Genomic DNA, 16175 nt, shown 5'->3' with positions numbered 1-16175 from the left:
GAAGGTGATATAGTGGCCAGTATCACCAACAACAATTTTTTTGCTAGTAGCGGATCAAATTGGTTGTAAAGCGTCTAGAGATGAAACCATGAATCTTCTACAAATATCAGTGGAGAACAGAATTAGTGTGATGCATGTACCCTATATTGCAGAAGGTAATAAGGCAAATGAAAACTAATCATTCCACTGGTTGGATATTATATCTATCAAAGTACTGATGCAGTGCTCTGAATATATACTTGAAGTTCTCTGTCACATATTTAATGAGTTCATTAACCAAGGAACTGCCCCTAATAGGCCCAAATATGGAATTGTAAAACGACTTTTCAAAAAAGGTGATAAATCTGATGTTTCCAACTACTGGCCAACTTCAGTGTTTTCAAATCTCTCTAAAATCCTAGAGAAACTAATATTCGAAAGTATCATAGATCATCTTAATAAAAATAAAATCATTAATAAAAATCAGTTTGAAACCCAAAAGTGCACTTCAACTGAACATTCCATTTTCTCATTTTTCAACCAACTACTCGAATCCATAAAAAATAAAATGTCACCAGTTGGAATTTTCTGTGATCTTTTTAAAGAATTCCAATATGTAGATCACAAAATTCTACTTACAAAGGCTGAGCACTATGGTTTAAATGGTAAAGTAAGGGTGTGACTTAAGTCATATCTAGACGACAGAAGACAGTATTGAACAATTCTGTAATGGCACCTGTGTGCTCTGACTGGGGCACAATACAGTGTGGAGTGCCACAGATCTCGGTGCTGGGTCGCTTACTCTGCCTCATCTTTATCAATGACCTGGCATGCTGTATGACACAAAAAGCACACTTCAACCTGTTCCCTGATGACACGACTATTACGATTGACAAAACATCCAGTTGTAGACAAGAGAACACTGCGACCACTGTATTCAAAGAAGCTCTAGATTGGTTCACTTCAAATGGTGTGCCACTCAATCTAAACAAGACTCAATTCATTCAGTTTCAAACAGCAAATAAAAAACAGGAAAATATTGAAATAAAATATGGTGACAAAGAAATATTGAGAATTAAGTCTTCCAGATTCCTGGGATTACAAATAAACAACAGTCTTTATTGGTCAGTTCACGTCAATGACCTACACAAAAGACTGAATTCAGCAACATTTGCTATTCCCTCAATTACCTCTGTTTGTCACTTGGAAACAATTAAAGCTGCATACCTAGGATATTTCAATTCACTTATGATGTATGGCATCATATTTTGGGGCAACCAGTCACGAGCACAACGAAGTCTTTATCACACAAAAAAGAGTCATCAGAATTATGGCTAGAGTGCAATCCAGATGCTCTTGCAGAAACTTATTCAAACAGCTTGGGATCCTCACCAAGCCATCTCGGTACATTTTTTCTGTAAAATGTTTTCTGAACCATAATCATAAACTTGACAAAATCAAACAGTGAATATCATGATCATGATACAAGAAGTAAACATGATCTTCACAAAGATATAAAAAATCTCAGCATGGTACAGATAGGAGTACATTATCTGAACATAAAAGATACAATAAACTTCCATTTTATGTTAAATCAATCATTGGGGATCTGACTAAATTTAAAAAAGTTGAAACTCGATCTTTTACATAGTTCTTTCCATTCTTTACAGGAATCATTTGAGAGTGTCTAACAATTAGTATAATGTAGTTAATTTTAAGCATTCCTATAACAGCTGATTATACAGCACTGGCATATCAAATGATGACAGAATGCTTTTTATATTTATTAGAATGTAGACTTACAAATTGTTTGTGTAATTATCATTACTGCTAAAATCTGTGGGGTTGTTTAAACACTTGAAACTCATGTATCTGTTTGTATATGGTTTAGTTTGTAAGGCTCATGACAATTTAGATATGGTTATTACTGTAATAATCTGAAATGTTCTATACCCGACACACTCGCACCAAGGATCTGTGAAATAAATAATAAAATAAATAAATAAAGACCAGATTCAAACCCCACATGGTTAATTCCTTGCGTGGTAAATAATGTCATGGTTTCTAGAGTCGAAAGTTGTTGGTTCCCATCCCATTGTATGCAATTTTTCTTTTTCGTGTTAGTGTTGTTAACACATTGTTACTTTCTTTTGAATGTGATTCAAGTATGTTTTGCAATACTGGATTTATTTACATTCAGTCTGATCTAAGAGCGAAGGATGAAATAAATATTTAGCGATTTCCGGGCATGTGCTTAGCCAGGAACCTAATAAGACGGTGTAATTTCTACAACTGAAACGAGAAAAAATAAAATTCATATTTTCCTTCTCACAAATATTTGGCTCTTTATTTCCGAATATGTGCCGCCTTTCCAGTGTGCGTTAAGGTAGGAATCTAAGAGAACAGTTTAAATTGTTGCTAGTGAAACGACGAGCATTAACATTTATATTCTTTTTTACCACAAATATTTCGCTGTTTATTTTCGAATGTGGCACTTTCCGTGGGTGTGGTTAGCCAGGAACCTAAGAGTATAGTTTTAATTGCTGCAACTGAAACGAGCAGCAATGAAATTCATATACTGCTTTTCACTAATATTTGGCTCTTTATTTCCTAGTGTGTAACAACTTCCGACTGTGCGGTCTGGCAGGCACCTAAGAGGACAATTTAAATTGTTGCGAGTGAATCAAGAAGCGATAATATTCATATTTAGCCTTGTCACTAAGATTTGGCTCTTTATTTCAGAATAAGCAGCGACTTCCGAGTGTGGTTAGTCAGGAACCTAAGAGGAGAGCTTAAACTGCTGCGAGTGAATTGTGCAGCAATATTATACATATTCTTCCTTGTCACGAAGTCGATACCCGATTATGCGGTCTTGGATATTGCGCGTTACGTCTGGTGTGCAGGATTTGTGAAACCAACATTGCCCGACTAACTATCATCCTAAGATTTTACATTGCTATTTAATATGATAAGAACTGTCGTTGCACATATTGACTAACTTCAAGAGCTCTAGGAAGACCCACATCACATTAGCTTTCAAGCGTAATGTTAAAATGATAACAAATTTTAATTTCACTTTAAAAACCAAAGTTTATATTGTGTGTATCACAGAATTCTCTGAGTGAAAGTTTCATTCCAGCCATATTGTTGTTTTAGAATGGAATACTAATAATTTGTTAAACCTTACATTTTATCTAAATGTTTGTATGTGGCATCTGTATTTCAGTCCGACTATATATGGAAGATTGCACTGTCAGTTGTTACTTTTGCTTGCAAAAAGGACTGGTTTCTAATTTTTATTCTGAAAATTTTTTGCAGTGATTGTGAATAACAAATTGACATCCTGGCTGAGTTAGAAATTTTCTTCATTTATTCACTTGATTTTTCGTGTGTTTCATCGCAGAGACGTGCCATATAATATTATGAAATGGAGATCTGATTTCGCAGAGGACGTAACTTAAATATTATTGTTATACTTGTATGGAAAACATAAATCCGAAACGAGCCAACTGAAGATTTTCAATTTTGTTACTATCGATATGTAATTTAGTTCATTCGAGTTTGTGGTACTTCGATGAAAGTAATACGGAATCTATGATCAGTGATGGCAGTGTTCTTGTGCGTGTGGGTGTTTGCGGCTAGGTGAAACATGTATAGTTTGGTCATCCCCCAAAAGTCATTAGTTCGTCAGTGGAAAAATATTGCAAAAGGTATGTACGCACGTGTCTGTATGCGTATTCAACAATTTCATGTGCGATTATCTAAGAAGCATGGGCGAAATGATGTCATGTTTCTTCTGTGTTTGTCATTGTTTATCATTGTAATTTGTTGTCATACTGTTACTTTTTGTTTCGGACTGACATGCCTGTTTGTGTATTGCAGGATGCTGTGGTTGTCATCAGCGAAATGTGATTGCGAAACATCCAACGTTACGATTAGCTCCATTACTATTAACACCGAAACACTGTTACACAACGAATATACAGTGGTTACTGCCCGAAATAGTACGGACTAGCTCTCTCGCTTACATACAAACGAATACTAGAGGTAAATTCAGTTCTGGCTATGTTGCCGGAACAAATAGACCTCACAGTGCTGTTTTTGTGAGAAGATTCTATGCCGGCCCGATTCTTCGGAAAGAAGCGCCCCTAAAACCATCGTCAAAGGTAGAAGAAACGGTGCAAGCAATAAAGAGTAAACTAAAGGAGGGAGAGAAGCCACCAGATGCTCCAGTGCCAGTGAAAGTTAAGAAAACTATAAGACAGAAGATAGTGGATGAAGTCCTTCATTATTACCACGGATTCAGATTACTGTTCATTGACATTAAAATATCTCTGAAACTGTCATGGAGAATTTTGCAGGGCAAGAGTTTAACGAGACGGGAACATAGGCTTGTAAGTCTCACTTTTCATATTAATTACAGTACCGTATGTGAAACATGTTTCACGATACTTCTAAATAACACTATAGTTCTTGTTAGTTTAGTAGACCTAGCAGCAAACCACCTCACATTTCATGCTTGTAACATTAGTAAATGTCTTATCTAACGTCATTGAACGTGTTTCACTCGTAAATGTACACAGGCTATTAGCGTTTATTCTCAAAATCACACACTTCCTGAATGCTTCATGTTTCTTATGCGAAAGGAAAATCTCATGTCCGTTTGGAGGACAACATTTGGTAAAACTATGATAACTACTAGAAACCCAACCCCCAACAATCTTGGCAGTTTCAGCCTGTAATTTGTCACTTAGTTGAACCTAAACAACATTGTGATAGGTGTATCAGGTTTCAGTAGTTCTTTGTATAGTTTGCAGTGTAGACATGGTGTAACAATTTGTAAGCAGTGGTCAGACTCTGCACTATAGCTCCTGAGCTATTAATCACTAAATATTTAACATTGCACTTTATGTAGAGAAACTCTGAGGGATGCAGAACAAATAATTAGGTATTAATTACTATTTCCATAAAATATATTTTTTAATTGACTTACCATTAAATTGATGCAATTTTTTGTGCATTACAGATACACAGAAGAGTGGTAAATGGTTACTGATAGTACCACCCATTGAATCAGAAATATAAACTAGTTTTCTAATTATAGCAATGCAATACAGTGCTATGAGATCCAGAAAAAAGCTGGGAGGAAACAGTCACAGGACTGCACAGCTTGTTGTTATTGTTATAGTTTGATGTCAGTTGCTCTTTCCACTTGATGTCACATGAGACTGAGCACTCTGTGTCAGTAAAATGTGATCCACAATTTTTTATATGATTGTTCACACTTGGAAGGGAAATTAGTTTTTCTCACATCTTCCTAGTTCTTGCTAATAGCTTTCATGGCATATTATACATCTCTGCATAACCTATTCAAATCTTCTTTAATGGTTTGTTAAAAAGAGAGCTTTTTTCCTTTGATTTGTAAACAGAGAAAAAAAATAGCAACCATGCTTGACATGCAATGCAAGCAGATTGCAGCCTCTAGAATATTTTCCTGAATTTGATAATCGCACACTGCTGTGCATAGAGAGACAAAAACTAATTCTTTCACTTCTGGACATACTGTTTACAAAATAAAGAAAAATAAAAATTACACATGTGACAAAACACTTAAAATCCTCAGGATCTGGACCTGTTATTCTCCCATGGATGTATTAAATGGCATACCCAAGTCTTAATGTACATAAGCCAGCACTGAGCAGTCATAAAATAACTTGTGAAGTTGCCAATACTTACAGTGTCCATGTCTCTAACATTTCATACTAACGTTGACAATCTATTGACATCTATCATAGCCAGTGAGAATTGCTGAATCTAATGATTTCTATCAACAGCAGAAACAAATTGATTAGAACTAGGCGCCAATTGTAGCCTTAGGTTAGGTTGGAATGTGACAGTTTACATGAGAGTTTGTGAAGCCGGTGACTCCCAACCCAGAAATATTATTGCTGTAATTCGTAAAATAAGGGAAAGGCAACCACTTACCTGTAGTGGATCAGAAAACAGCATTCAGACTAGATTTCAAGCAGTGGCTTTTTTTTCCAACAACAGTTCACACATTCGTACATACAGCTGTACAGACACCCAAATGAAGTGAGCTTGTGTGTGAGAATGTGTGTATTATTTCTAGAGAAGGAGCAAGGGCTAGTGATTGATTACATGTTACTGTGCACTGCACATCAATCTTCTATAGATGAGTGTTTGCATTTCCCTTCTTTTACGTGTTGCTCTGTCCAACAATTTCCATTATTGTTAAGGTTGCTGCAATTTGTGTGTGGCATAGCCCAAGACAAGGTCATTGTTCAGTAACCTACTTGTGTGTCTTGTTTCTGATTTTGCTGAAAGTTTTCATGTGATTAAATTGTAACCTAATGTGAACAAAATATCCTCTAACTTCATTTAGGGACCATAAGAAATTATAAATGACCATTTTGATTGGCAGTTAACTTTTGTTTCGTTGTGTTCAGTTGCCATTGTTTATTGCACGTGTTGTTAAAATTACCTTCTCAAGTGTTGCAACTGCTGCGGACACCATAAGTTCTCCCCGAAAGTGGTTTTTATTCTACTTTTAAACTATGAGGCAACCAAAAAATTTCTGTTTGAATGCCATACAGTACAGAATCAGTATGCCAATCAGGCAAAATCACCATGAGCATTGAGACAGTCATCCCACCAATGCTCTCCTCCCACCCCCACCCCCCTCAGAATTCGTTTGCTGGGTACGACCTTGGCGGCCCCAGGATTCGTGAGCTGGAGACTGGTAAGCACCACCAGCCCTCTGTCATCATATGCTCCGGGCATAATTCAGCGGCCACCGTGCTACGTGTCAGTGGAATGTTGTGTGTTCTGGAGAACAGGGGTCTTGGCTTCACCTCCTGTGCTGCGAGGAAGGTACATACCTCTATAAAAATCCCTCAGCCTCAAGGTGTGCTACTTGTTGATGTGAATGGTTATTAAGGTAGTCTCCACACTTGTATAAGGCTTGTTCAGGCATGCAGGGCTGTGCCTGGGTCGACGATTGTTTCCCTAGTGTCTTTTGGGATCCTTATAGAACGGTTTCATCAAAGTACTACTCCTGATGGGACAGGTGTACCGTCAGGCAGTTCCTACACCCACTCCTCAAAGAGAGCTCGATTGGTCAGTCCTCCCAAAAAGAAGTCTCAGAATCATTGTAGCAGGGCATTAGTGTGCCAGAACACTTTCATTGTAATCAAGCGAACAGAGGGAACCTTTGAGAGGATCTCCCGTTTCTATATTCGCAAGGCATTGGAAGGTATTGCTGGGTCTCTGAAAAGTCTTAAATGACTTCGTAATGGAACACATTTAGTTGAAACTGCTACTTCCTACCAAATATCTAAGCTTCTGGGATCCTAAGGCCTTAGGTGACTAACCACTTTAGTAAATGCGTGGTTATCTTCTCAGATATAATGGATGTGGACCCCACGGAGTTATGTGAAGAATGAAAAAAATATGGTCATCGGGGAAGTGCAGAAAGTCAATGGCAAGTTGGAAAAATCGACAACATTTATTCTACAATTTAGCACTCCAGAATTATCTGAACATATCCTTGCAGGCTATATCCATCTTAAGGTTTGCCCATTTGTTCCTAACCCAATGTGATGCTACAAATGTCAAAGATTTGGCCATACCACTATGGGATGTAATGGGAAGGCTACATGTGGCAATTGTGGAAGCTCAGCTCAAGAGTCAGGTAATTGTTACACACTTCCACTGAAATGTGTAAACTGCTCTGGGGATCACCCAGTGTGGGGTTTAGACCAAGGAAAGCGAAATTCAGGAGTTGAAAGTAAAGAGATGCATACCATATGGTGAAACTAAAAAAGCTTTCCAAGCTGTGCAACCACTGGTTTTTGCTACTTATTTTGTATCAGCCCTTAAGACACCAGTCGCTAAGTGTGTTGCCTCCACACAAACTCATACCACAAATTCAAATACGAGCACATGCACTTGCCGGTGTACCTGTGGGGGAAACACTCTACTTGAAACTGATGTTCAGAAGTTGTCAGCAATAGGCTTAACACCTAAGCCACATACCACTACCCAACATCAGAAGCCAACTTAAGTCATCCCCACAACCCAGGCAACCAGCTCCTCCTGTCAGTAAAGAAAGGCATCCTTCGAAAAGTAGTTCTAAGTCCAAGAAAGCAGAAGTTAAACCTCTGGATCTGCGAGCTCTCTCCCTTTCTGACAGGGACTTTGCTCTTGAGGATATGGACTTCCAGTCAGAGGAACCGCAGGGCAAGGAACTGGCTAATGTTCCTCCTGACTTCCTGGTAAATCACTGTCTCCAAGTGAGAAGGAAAAGGACAACTATCGCTAATCAATGGCTGTGACAGGTACTTCTGTTTTGCAGTGGAATTTGAATGGATATCAACCACATCTGGAAAAATTTCGGCTACTGGTCCAGGGGAAACGTTTCTGTGTTTGCTTACAAGAAATGCATCTTAGTCACAGACAAACCAGGATTATGGGCTACCACACGTACAGGAAGGACAATACTACTGGAGGCAGGGCTAAAGGTGGAGTGACCATATTCCTTGATGGCAGACGCCTGTCCTCTTACCACGACCATGCAAGCAATTTCTGTGAAAGTTTTCGCACCCTTTAATATCACACTGTGTTCTTTGTACCTGCCCTCTAATGATGCTTTGGATGCAGATGCTCCCTCACAACTCTTCTGGGCACTCCCACACAAATTCCTCCTTGTGGGGGGACTTCAGTGCACACAATGTGCTGTGGGGCTTGGTTACAACTTGCTCCAGGGGTCAGATGATCGAACAACTCATCCATTCTGAGAATATCTGCCATCTAAACTTATGTCGGATGACTCACTTTTCCACGTCTACATGGTATTTTTCAGCCCTCGACCTTTTTGTTTGTTCCCCAGCAATCACAGATTCAGTTCAGTGGGAAGTGGCTTCAGATTTACATTCTACTGACCACGTTCCATTGTGAATCCATCGTCCAACTAGGACGGTGGCCAACAGGAGACCATGCAGATGGATGACACAAAGGGCAAATTGGTTACAGTACATTTGACAGGCTATTTTTGAACAAAATAATTGTGCACAGGTGGTGGTGGCCCATATCACTTGTGTGATCCAACGGGCTGCTGCAGGATCCATTTCCAGGTCTAGTAACCACCTCAGACGATGGTCTGTACCTTGGTGGAATGACGACTTTTAATTGGCAATCAGAGTAAAAAAAAAAAAAAAACAGCTCTTCGGAACTTCAAACCCGACTACAATCTTGATGCCTTCAGGTCTGCAAGAGCACATGCAGGGCGCATGATCAAAGGACGGAAGAGGACTTCCTGAAGGGAATTCACGACTTCCATTAAACGGTCCACTTCCGTGGCGCAAGTTTGGGAATCAATAAGACGGATTTCAGGCAATGGTAGTTCACGTCCCCTTATGGCCTTGTCAAATAATGGGGTCTCGGTGGACATGCCAGAAGACATGGCTCAGTTTTTAGCTGAACACTTCTTTACTGTTACTAAGTCATCCAGACAAACTCCCACTTTTCAGTTGCTCCATAGGACTGCAGAGATGAGGAAGCTAAATTTCTTCTCATATAATGAGGTAGTCTACAACCTTCTGTTCTCCATGTAGGAACTGGAATCAGCTTTGTCTGCAGCCAGAGACACTGCTGCAGGTCCTGATGAGATCCATTATGCCACGCTTTGTCATCTGTGCCCTGAAGCAAAAGGACAGCTCCTCTCTTGTTTCATTCAGATGTGGTTTGATGGACAGTACCCCATGGCTTGGAAGGAAGCAATATTAATACAATTCTGGAAACCAGGCAAGGACGTAGCACCCCTGATAGCTACCAGCGTGTTGCCCTTACCAGTTGTATGGGTAAGACTCTTCAACACTTGGTCAACTGCTGCCTCATCTGGGTGCTCGAATCCCAGGATCACCTGAACTGCTCCCAGTGCAGTTTCAGGCACTATTGTCCCACACTTGACAGCTTAATTCTACTGGAGACTACAATACAGGAGTCCTTCTTTCGCTGAAACCATTTGCTTTGGGTGTTTTTTTACTTCAAAAAAGCACGTGACACTACTTAGATGTGCAACATCCTTTGCCAACTTCATGGATAGTGACTATGTGGATGCCTGCCGCTTCTGATCCAATCCTTTCTTGAGGACCGGTATTTTCATTATCGCATTGGCAATGCCATGTCTGATTGCTATGTTCTGGAGAATGGGGTGCCTGAGGGCAATGTCACATTGTTCTCCATAACTATCAATGGCATTTCCTCTGCAGTCAGGAGACCTGTCAAATGCTCTTTTTTTGTGGACGAGTTAGCAATCTTATACTCTTCACCTGATCTTACAGCGACGGCGAGGCAGCTGCAGCTGACCATTAAGAGACTGGAAACGTCGGTCCGGATAACTGGTTTTTGGTTCTCACCAGAGAAGACTACATGCGTCAATTTTAACGACACTCCTCGGAATTTTAACCAACCAGTGCTCCCACGTCTAAAGACCTACGGACAAAGGGCGTCCACTCACTGAATGTTTTGAAATGTCTTGATGGGAGAGCTGCCAGGCCCCGCCACCTGCAGTTTTACAGGGCATTTGTTCGATCATGCTTAGATTATAGCAGTGTGGTCTATGGATTGGCCCATCCTTCCTGCCTCAGGATGTTAGATGCTGTCCGCCATGAGGACGTTCGGATATTGACTGGAGCCTTTCGAACCAGCCCAGTTCAGAGTCTGTGTGCAGAGGCTGATGAACCACAACTCTGGATTCAGCAACATAACCTTTTGGCTTGACAGGCGGACTTTAATACATTATAAATTGCTCTGTATGTGGGGAGAGTCCTCTCCCCCCCCCCCCCCCCCTCCTCCTCCTCCTCCTCCTCCTCCTCTATGAGATGTACATGCTGACCTTTCATCAGGGTGCTGATGACCATGATGTGAAGTGCCCTCTCGACCCAAATAATCAATCAACCACCAATGCTCCATGTTGAAGATACCTGTTTGCTAAAACTCCATGTCCTGCTGTATGAAGAAGTCGTAACTGCCTGATAGAGAATCTCATCCAACAGGGATCGTTGACCCTTCACATCCTTTTTTAAGGGACTGGGGGCATGATAATCATGTAGGAAGAGATAAGGACTAAAGGGTGGGTGCTCAAATGTGTCTCACTTGAGTTGGTAAAACGACACTTGCTGTATGGGGATGTGTGTTGTCATGAAGTTGGGGTACCATTCCACAGTGGTAGCTTTTGACAGGCATAGTGCCCCGTAAGCATCCTTCATTCTCTGGTGGGCGTCTGTTGCTGTTTGTCCTTCGGCGACCAAGAAAAGAATAACGGCGCCTTGGTCCTGTTTGGACACATTTGAAAATAACATTGTCACAGTTTTACTCTCTTTTAATTTGTTTCCGATTTGATTATCCCCTTTTTATGTCGCAGCCTGTTTTTCGTTGTAGAGTTAGCACTTTGATGAATAGCAGGTGCTGTTTCCCTCTTTATTACCTTGATACAAATTAGATTGGACATGGGACGTCTGTGGGACTGATGGTGAATGCCCTCGTCACATTCAGAGTCCCAGAGGACACTTACCTGGTTCACCCTCCTGCTGACCTGATTATTTCTCACCTTATTTTATTGTCATCAGTCTGATGTCAATTGCATTTTTAGCCTTCTCAGTCATACTATTAAAAATCTCCTGGACAGGATGTACCCTTTACCCTGTAATTGTCTTCACCCTTTATTGGTTGGTGATGGGGTCAGGTGCAGGTGGGGTTTCTATCACCACAGATGAGTCCAGGGAGGCCTCTCAGCCAACGAAACCTTTGTACTTCTCCATAAATTATTTTCAGCTCTGGTATCAGTATGGTTTCAAGTGTCTCAATTTTACCGCTCATATGTATGTTAATAATGTGATTAAATTTCTGGTTGATGTTACAAACTGAAGATGTTACCTCTTGACCGAGAGGCTGATTACCTTGCTGTTTTGTGCCCTAATCCACAACCAACCCTTACCTAGTGTCTGCAGTGAAGCTAGGTGGCCACCACATATCATGCAGTGGCAGCTCCTCATGGTGCGTCAGGTACAAAAATTTATCATTCCAGAATCATCTCTATAGTAAATCATTGTTCACCCTGATATGGATCCTTTGTTCACAAATTATCACAAGCAATGTGACCATTTCAGATCTGTGTAGAATATGACCCATTGGCACTCATACTGGAATGAAATGCCATTCTGATTACTATAAAAGGCTTATAATAATTTTACATTTTTGGAGTGCAGGGGAGATTTCAGTGACGTGTGAAATTTTAAATGAGCTCCAGAACTGTGTATTCACAGATGAGTCTAAGCAGGGACACTCACACGGCTGCTACGTGGTTTTCCATCTGTATGTTATCAAAATCCATCTACACAAGGAGTTTACTTTGTAGGATGTAGAATGACACACATTCTCTCAAGCTGTAGCAGCCAAGATTTATTCCGGTTGCAAAAGTCCTCATCTTCATTGGTTCCCTGGGTGCCATTTAATATCCGCAGTATTTGCACCCAATAGCTACAAAGGTTGTGGAACGAAGTGTTATTCTGCTGGTTAACAAAATACATTGATATTCAGGGAACTGAATCAGCAGATGTGACAACTAAGGAGGCACGTTGTGATTATCAGATGATTCAGGGCACACTAAAGAACTGATCAGTGGCTCAGTGATAAAGTGCTGGACTATGAATCCCAAGGTCCCTGATTTGATCCCTTGTCAGTCCTAAGATTTTTGCGTGTCGCCTATCTCTTCTTTCACCTCTGGCTACATCTGTTGATGTAAAAATGCTGACTTGCACCTTGGTTCAGAGACGACATTAAACTGTAGGTCCATCTACAACAGGCTGGGTACGTTGCTTCAGAGGTCAGAGGAAGGCAACGGCATACCACCTCCCCCAGGGCCAATCAACTCCATGTTTTAACTGACTGTGTTTATATTCTGTCATGCAAGCAGAGGTTCGTCTACCTATGGATCAGCCCTTTTAGTTGACAACGAGATAGAGTTGGTACAAATTTTCAGATTTGTGATATGCTTTTCAGTAAGATTTTAGGGCAATGGACAAACTTAATTTTTTTAGAGTTTGAATGATGAATTGAATGTATGGTTGGACATAAGACAGTGAGTAAAATTTCAACAAATTTTAGTTGCACTTCGTTTTTTGCTTTTTAACTATAGGGCAAAGATAATCTCACAGCTGAGTGCTCTTAAATGTGAGATGCAAGCACATGCTGCCGCTTCCTCCTCCCCTCCTCCCCCCCATCCAGCCCCCCCTCCCCCCCCCCCCCCCACATACAAACCTCTGTTACAAATGACCTCTTAATATATGAAGTATTAAACTCATTAAAGAAGAATGGGTTTATTGAATACCTATTCCCTCTTTTTACACTACTCTCGGAGAGACAGTTGTCATCTGATATGGGGGTAAGTAAAAAATTATCCATAATGTACCTATACCTTTTATTACAATGCATGTAGGACATGTACATAAACATTTTTCAGCACACTTGGTCCATCATTGCACAAGCTTGCTGATGCCGTCAGGGGGCTCGCCACTGTTTGGCGAGTTCATACTTGGCTACTACAGGGCCCCAGCCTTTGCAGCATCCTTTCTCTTCCCTGATGCATGTCTGTCCTCTTACTATTCTTTTTCCCCCTGTCAAGGAACATGTGTGGAATGTTTCTGGAGAGGTGTTCTGCATTTTCAGTAGCCAATATCAGAATAGACTTTCCACTGTTTTTCGTTCCTTTGTTCTTTCTTCATTTGACTTTTCCTGTCCTTCCTCCATGTGGGCATCTGAGGGTCCTCATTTTCTTCTTCGTTCCTGTGCACTCCTCAATGGCAGCCCATGCGTCTGACACACAACAGGTGACTGGGTAACACGTAATTTCCATCCCCAGGTTGACAGACTTTGCATGTACCCCCTGGTACAAACCAGGACCAGGGAGGGGTGACTGGTCTCTCTGTGAGATGTTTGGGAAGCGTGGCGTGAGGTGTGAACAATCACCTAAGGCGGGTGCACTACTTTCTGAGGGGAGCCCCAGTTGGAAGGAGCTGGCAGCCATGAGGGCTTTTCTCGCAATGAGCCAGTCTTCTTCACCATCAACATCTACTTAAGGTGAACGAAATGAGGCTAATGATTCAAAGACCCTCCCAGCTGCACCACGGTTCCTCGTGGTTTCACATCCTGAAGGAGGTCAGTCCTTTGCTACGGTAAACCCGTTTATTATCCAGAAAGGTGTTGATGCAATAGCTGGTCCTGTGAAATCCTGCTATTGTTTATGCAATGGCACGTTGCTTTTGGAATCTACTTCTGATTCTCAAGCACAAGTGCTTGCAGCTTCACTCCTCCATGGCTATCTTCTCCATGGCGAGGCCCATCAAACACTGAATTCTTCCCGTAGTGTTATTTATACTAGGCTGCCCGATGGTCTGACTGAGGCAGAAATTCAAACATACCTCTCTGATCAGGATGTCATTGCAGCTAGTTGGGTGATGAAGAAGATAGATACATCCTTAGTGCCCACACACACTCTTTCTCTCACTTTTGATAGAGTGGTGCTTCTGTCAAAGATTACAGCAGGTTATGAAGATATCACAGTCCAACCATACATTCTGAACTTGATGCATTGCTGCTGGTGTCTTCGACACAACCACACTCAAGTGTCTTGTCTACTTCCAACCAAATGTGTAGCTTGTAGTAGATATGCCCATGAGGGTGATTGTCCACCTCCTTCTCCCCGCTGTATCAACTGCAATTGTGACATGCTGGCTCCTCCCGAGATTATCCTGTCTATCTCGAAGAGTGGGCTGTCTTAAGAGATAAGGGTGAAGGAAAAAAGTGCCTTAGCTGGTTGCTCTCAAGTTGTTGGCTAGTTGGAAACCCTGTGTTCTACCATCTGGCACTTACAGTATTGTTCTTGCTACATCTTGCTCCAAGATACACATGGCCATGTAGATATGTGACCTCAAGTTCAGCACTGCTATTGTAAATTTGCCCAGTGTTATGGTAGCATCCCCATCTTCTCCTCCAGCTGTGCAACAAGCTACCAAACTTTCCCCTCATAGGGCGAAGTCACAGCAGGCCGAAAGTACTCACATGAAGACTTCTTATGTACGTCCAGCCAACAAACATCTGAGTCTTAGACTGCCAGCCAGAAAAGCTGCAAGAAGTCAAACAAAGGCAAACAGTCTTCCCCTTCGCCGACTCAGAGGTCATCTACAATGGTGTTGCCACGTTACACGATCGTTCGGCCAACTCCATATCACCAGTGCACAACACCAACCTATTTTCTGCCCAGCCGAAGAAGAATGCCAACGCCTCAGTGGATCTCATGGACCAGGATCCTCTAGCCTCTGTGCCCTGTAGCAATGAGTCTGCGAAGCCTGCTCATTCTTTTGCTTCACCTCCCCCCCCCTCCCCCCCCCCCCAGTTGTTCCAGGGGTAAGAATAGGCCCGACGTATTCCTGCCAGTCATAAGAGGCGACTTAAAGGATTTTTACGCATTTCGGCGTTTATGTGATGGGCCCCTGTAGGGTTTGACCTTCATTCTTCCAAATTTTCCCAAAGAGCGAACCAATTGGTGAAGCGCAACTTACGTGGTGCATTGTGTCCATCACGCATTGAGATCTTTAGCCCACTTTCTTGTCGCATTTCAGTCCCACTCATTCTCCATCTCTTGGGTGAAAACACCTTCCTGGGTTCATTTTCCACCATGCACTGTGCAGTGTCGCTTTCTGTGTCTTCGATGGCAATGGACTTCTTTGACTTGATATCCAGCACTGTAGCCAGTCTGTTGTGGTGGGGCCTCCTTTTACCCTGTTGGTTGTAGCCCCCTGACCACACATGGATCGCTCTGCTGATGCATGCGCTGTTAACTCCCCACGTATGCCAAGGGGTAGATGTCCATCCCCCGTGGGCATCAGGACTCCCGGCAATGGCCATCCTGCCAGGTGGCCTTTGCTGCGGCTGGTTGGCGCCCATGGGGAGGTCACCTGGTCGGAGTGGGAGGCATTAGGGCGGATGGCACACAATGAAGCATAGTCCATCATATCTTTCTGGTGGCGAAACACCAGCAGTCTCTTAAGTATTCACAAGCTCAATTCAACGCACAGAAGTACAGCCCCAAATCGTTAGCCTCCCTGGCCACACCATGG

At 41.8% G+C, this 16175-nt stretch overlaps 1 protein-coding gene across 1 annotated transcript in view; it reads left to right on the top strand.

Annotated features, from left to right (window-relative positions):
* Positions 1–2511: 2511 nt before the first annotated feature.
* The window catches only part of LOC126276302 (mitochondrial proton/calcium exchanger protein-like), a 110113-nt gene continuing 96449 nt past the window's right edge, over positions 2512–16175 (top strand). The window contains exons 1-2 of the mRNA XM_049977265.1: positions 2512–3689; positions 3862–4373. Of these exons, the coding sequence (XP_049833222.1) occupies positions 3629–3689; positions 3862–4373 (573 nt within the window). The 5' untranslated portion in view covers positions 2512–3628. The remainder of the gene's footprint in view (positions 3690–3861; positions 4374–16175) is intronic.

Source organism: Schistocerca gregaria, chromosome 1, assembly GCF_023897955.1.
Source record: "Schistocerca gregaria isolate iqSchGreg1 chromosome 1, iqSchGreg1.2, whole genome shotgun sequence".
Classification (NCBI taxonomy): Eukaryota; Metazoa; Arthropoda; class Insecta; order Orthoptera; family Acrididae; genus Schistocerca; species Schistocerca gregaria.
This window is presented reverse-complemented; position numbering and strand designations above follow the sequence as displayed.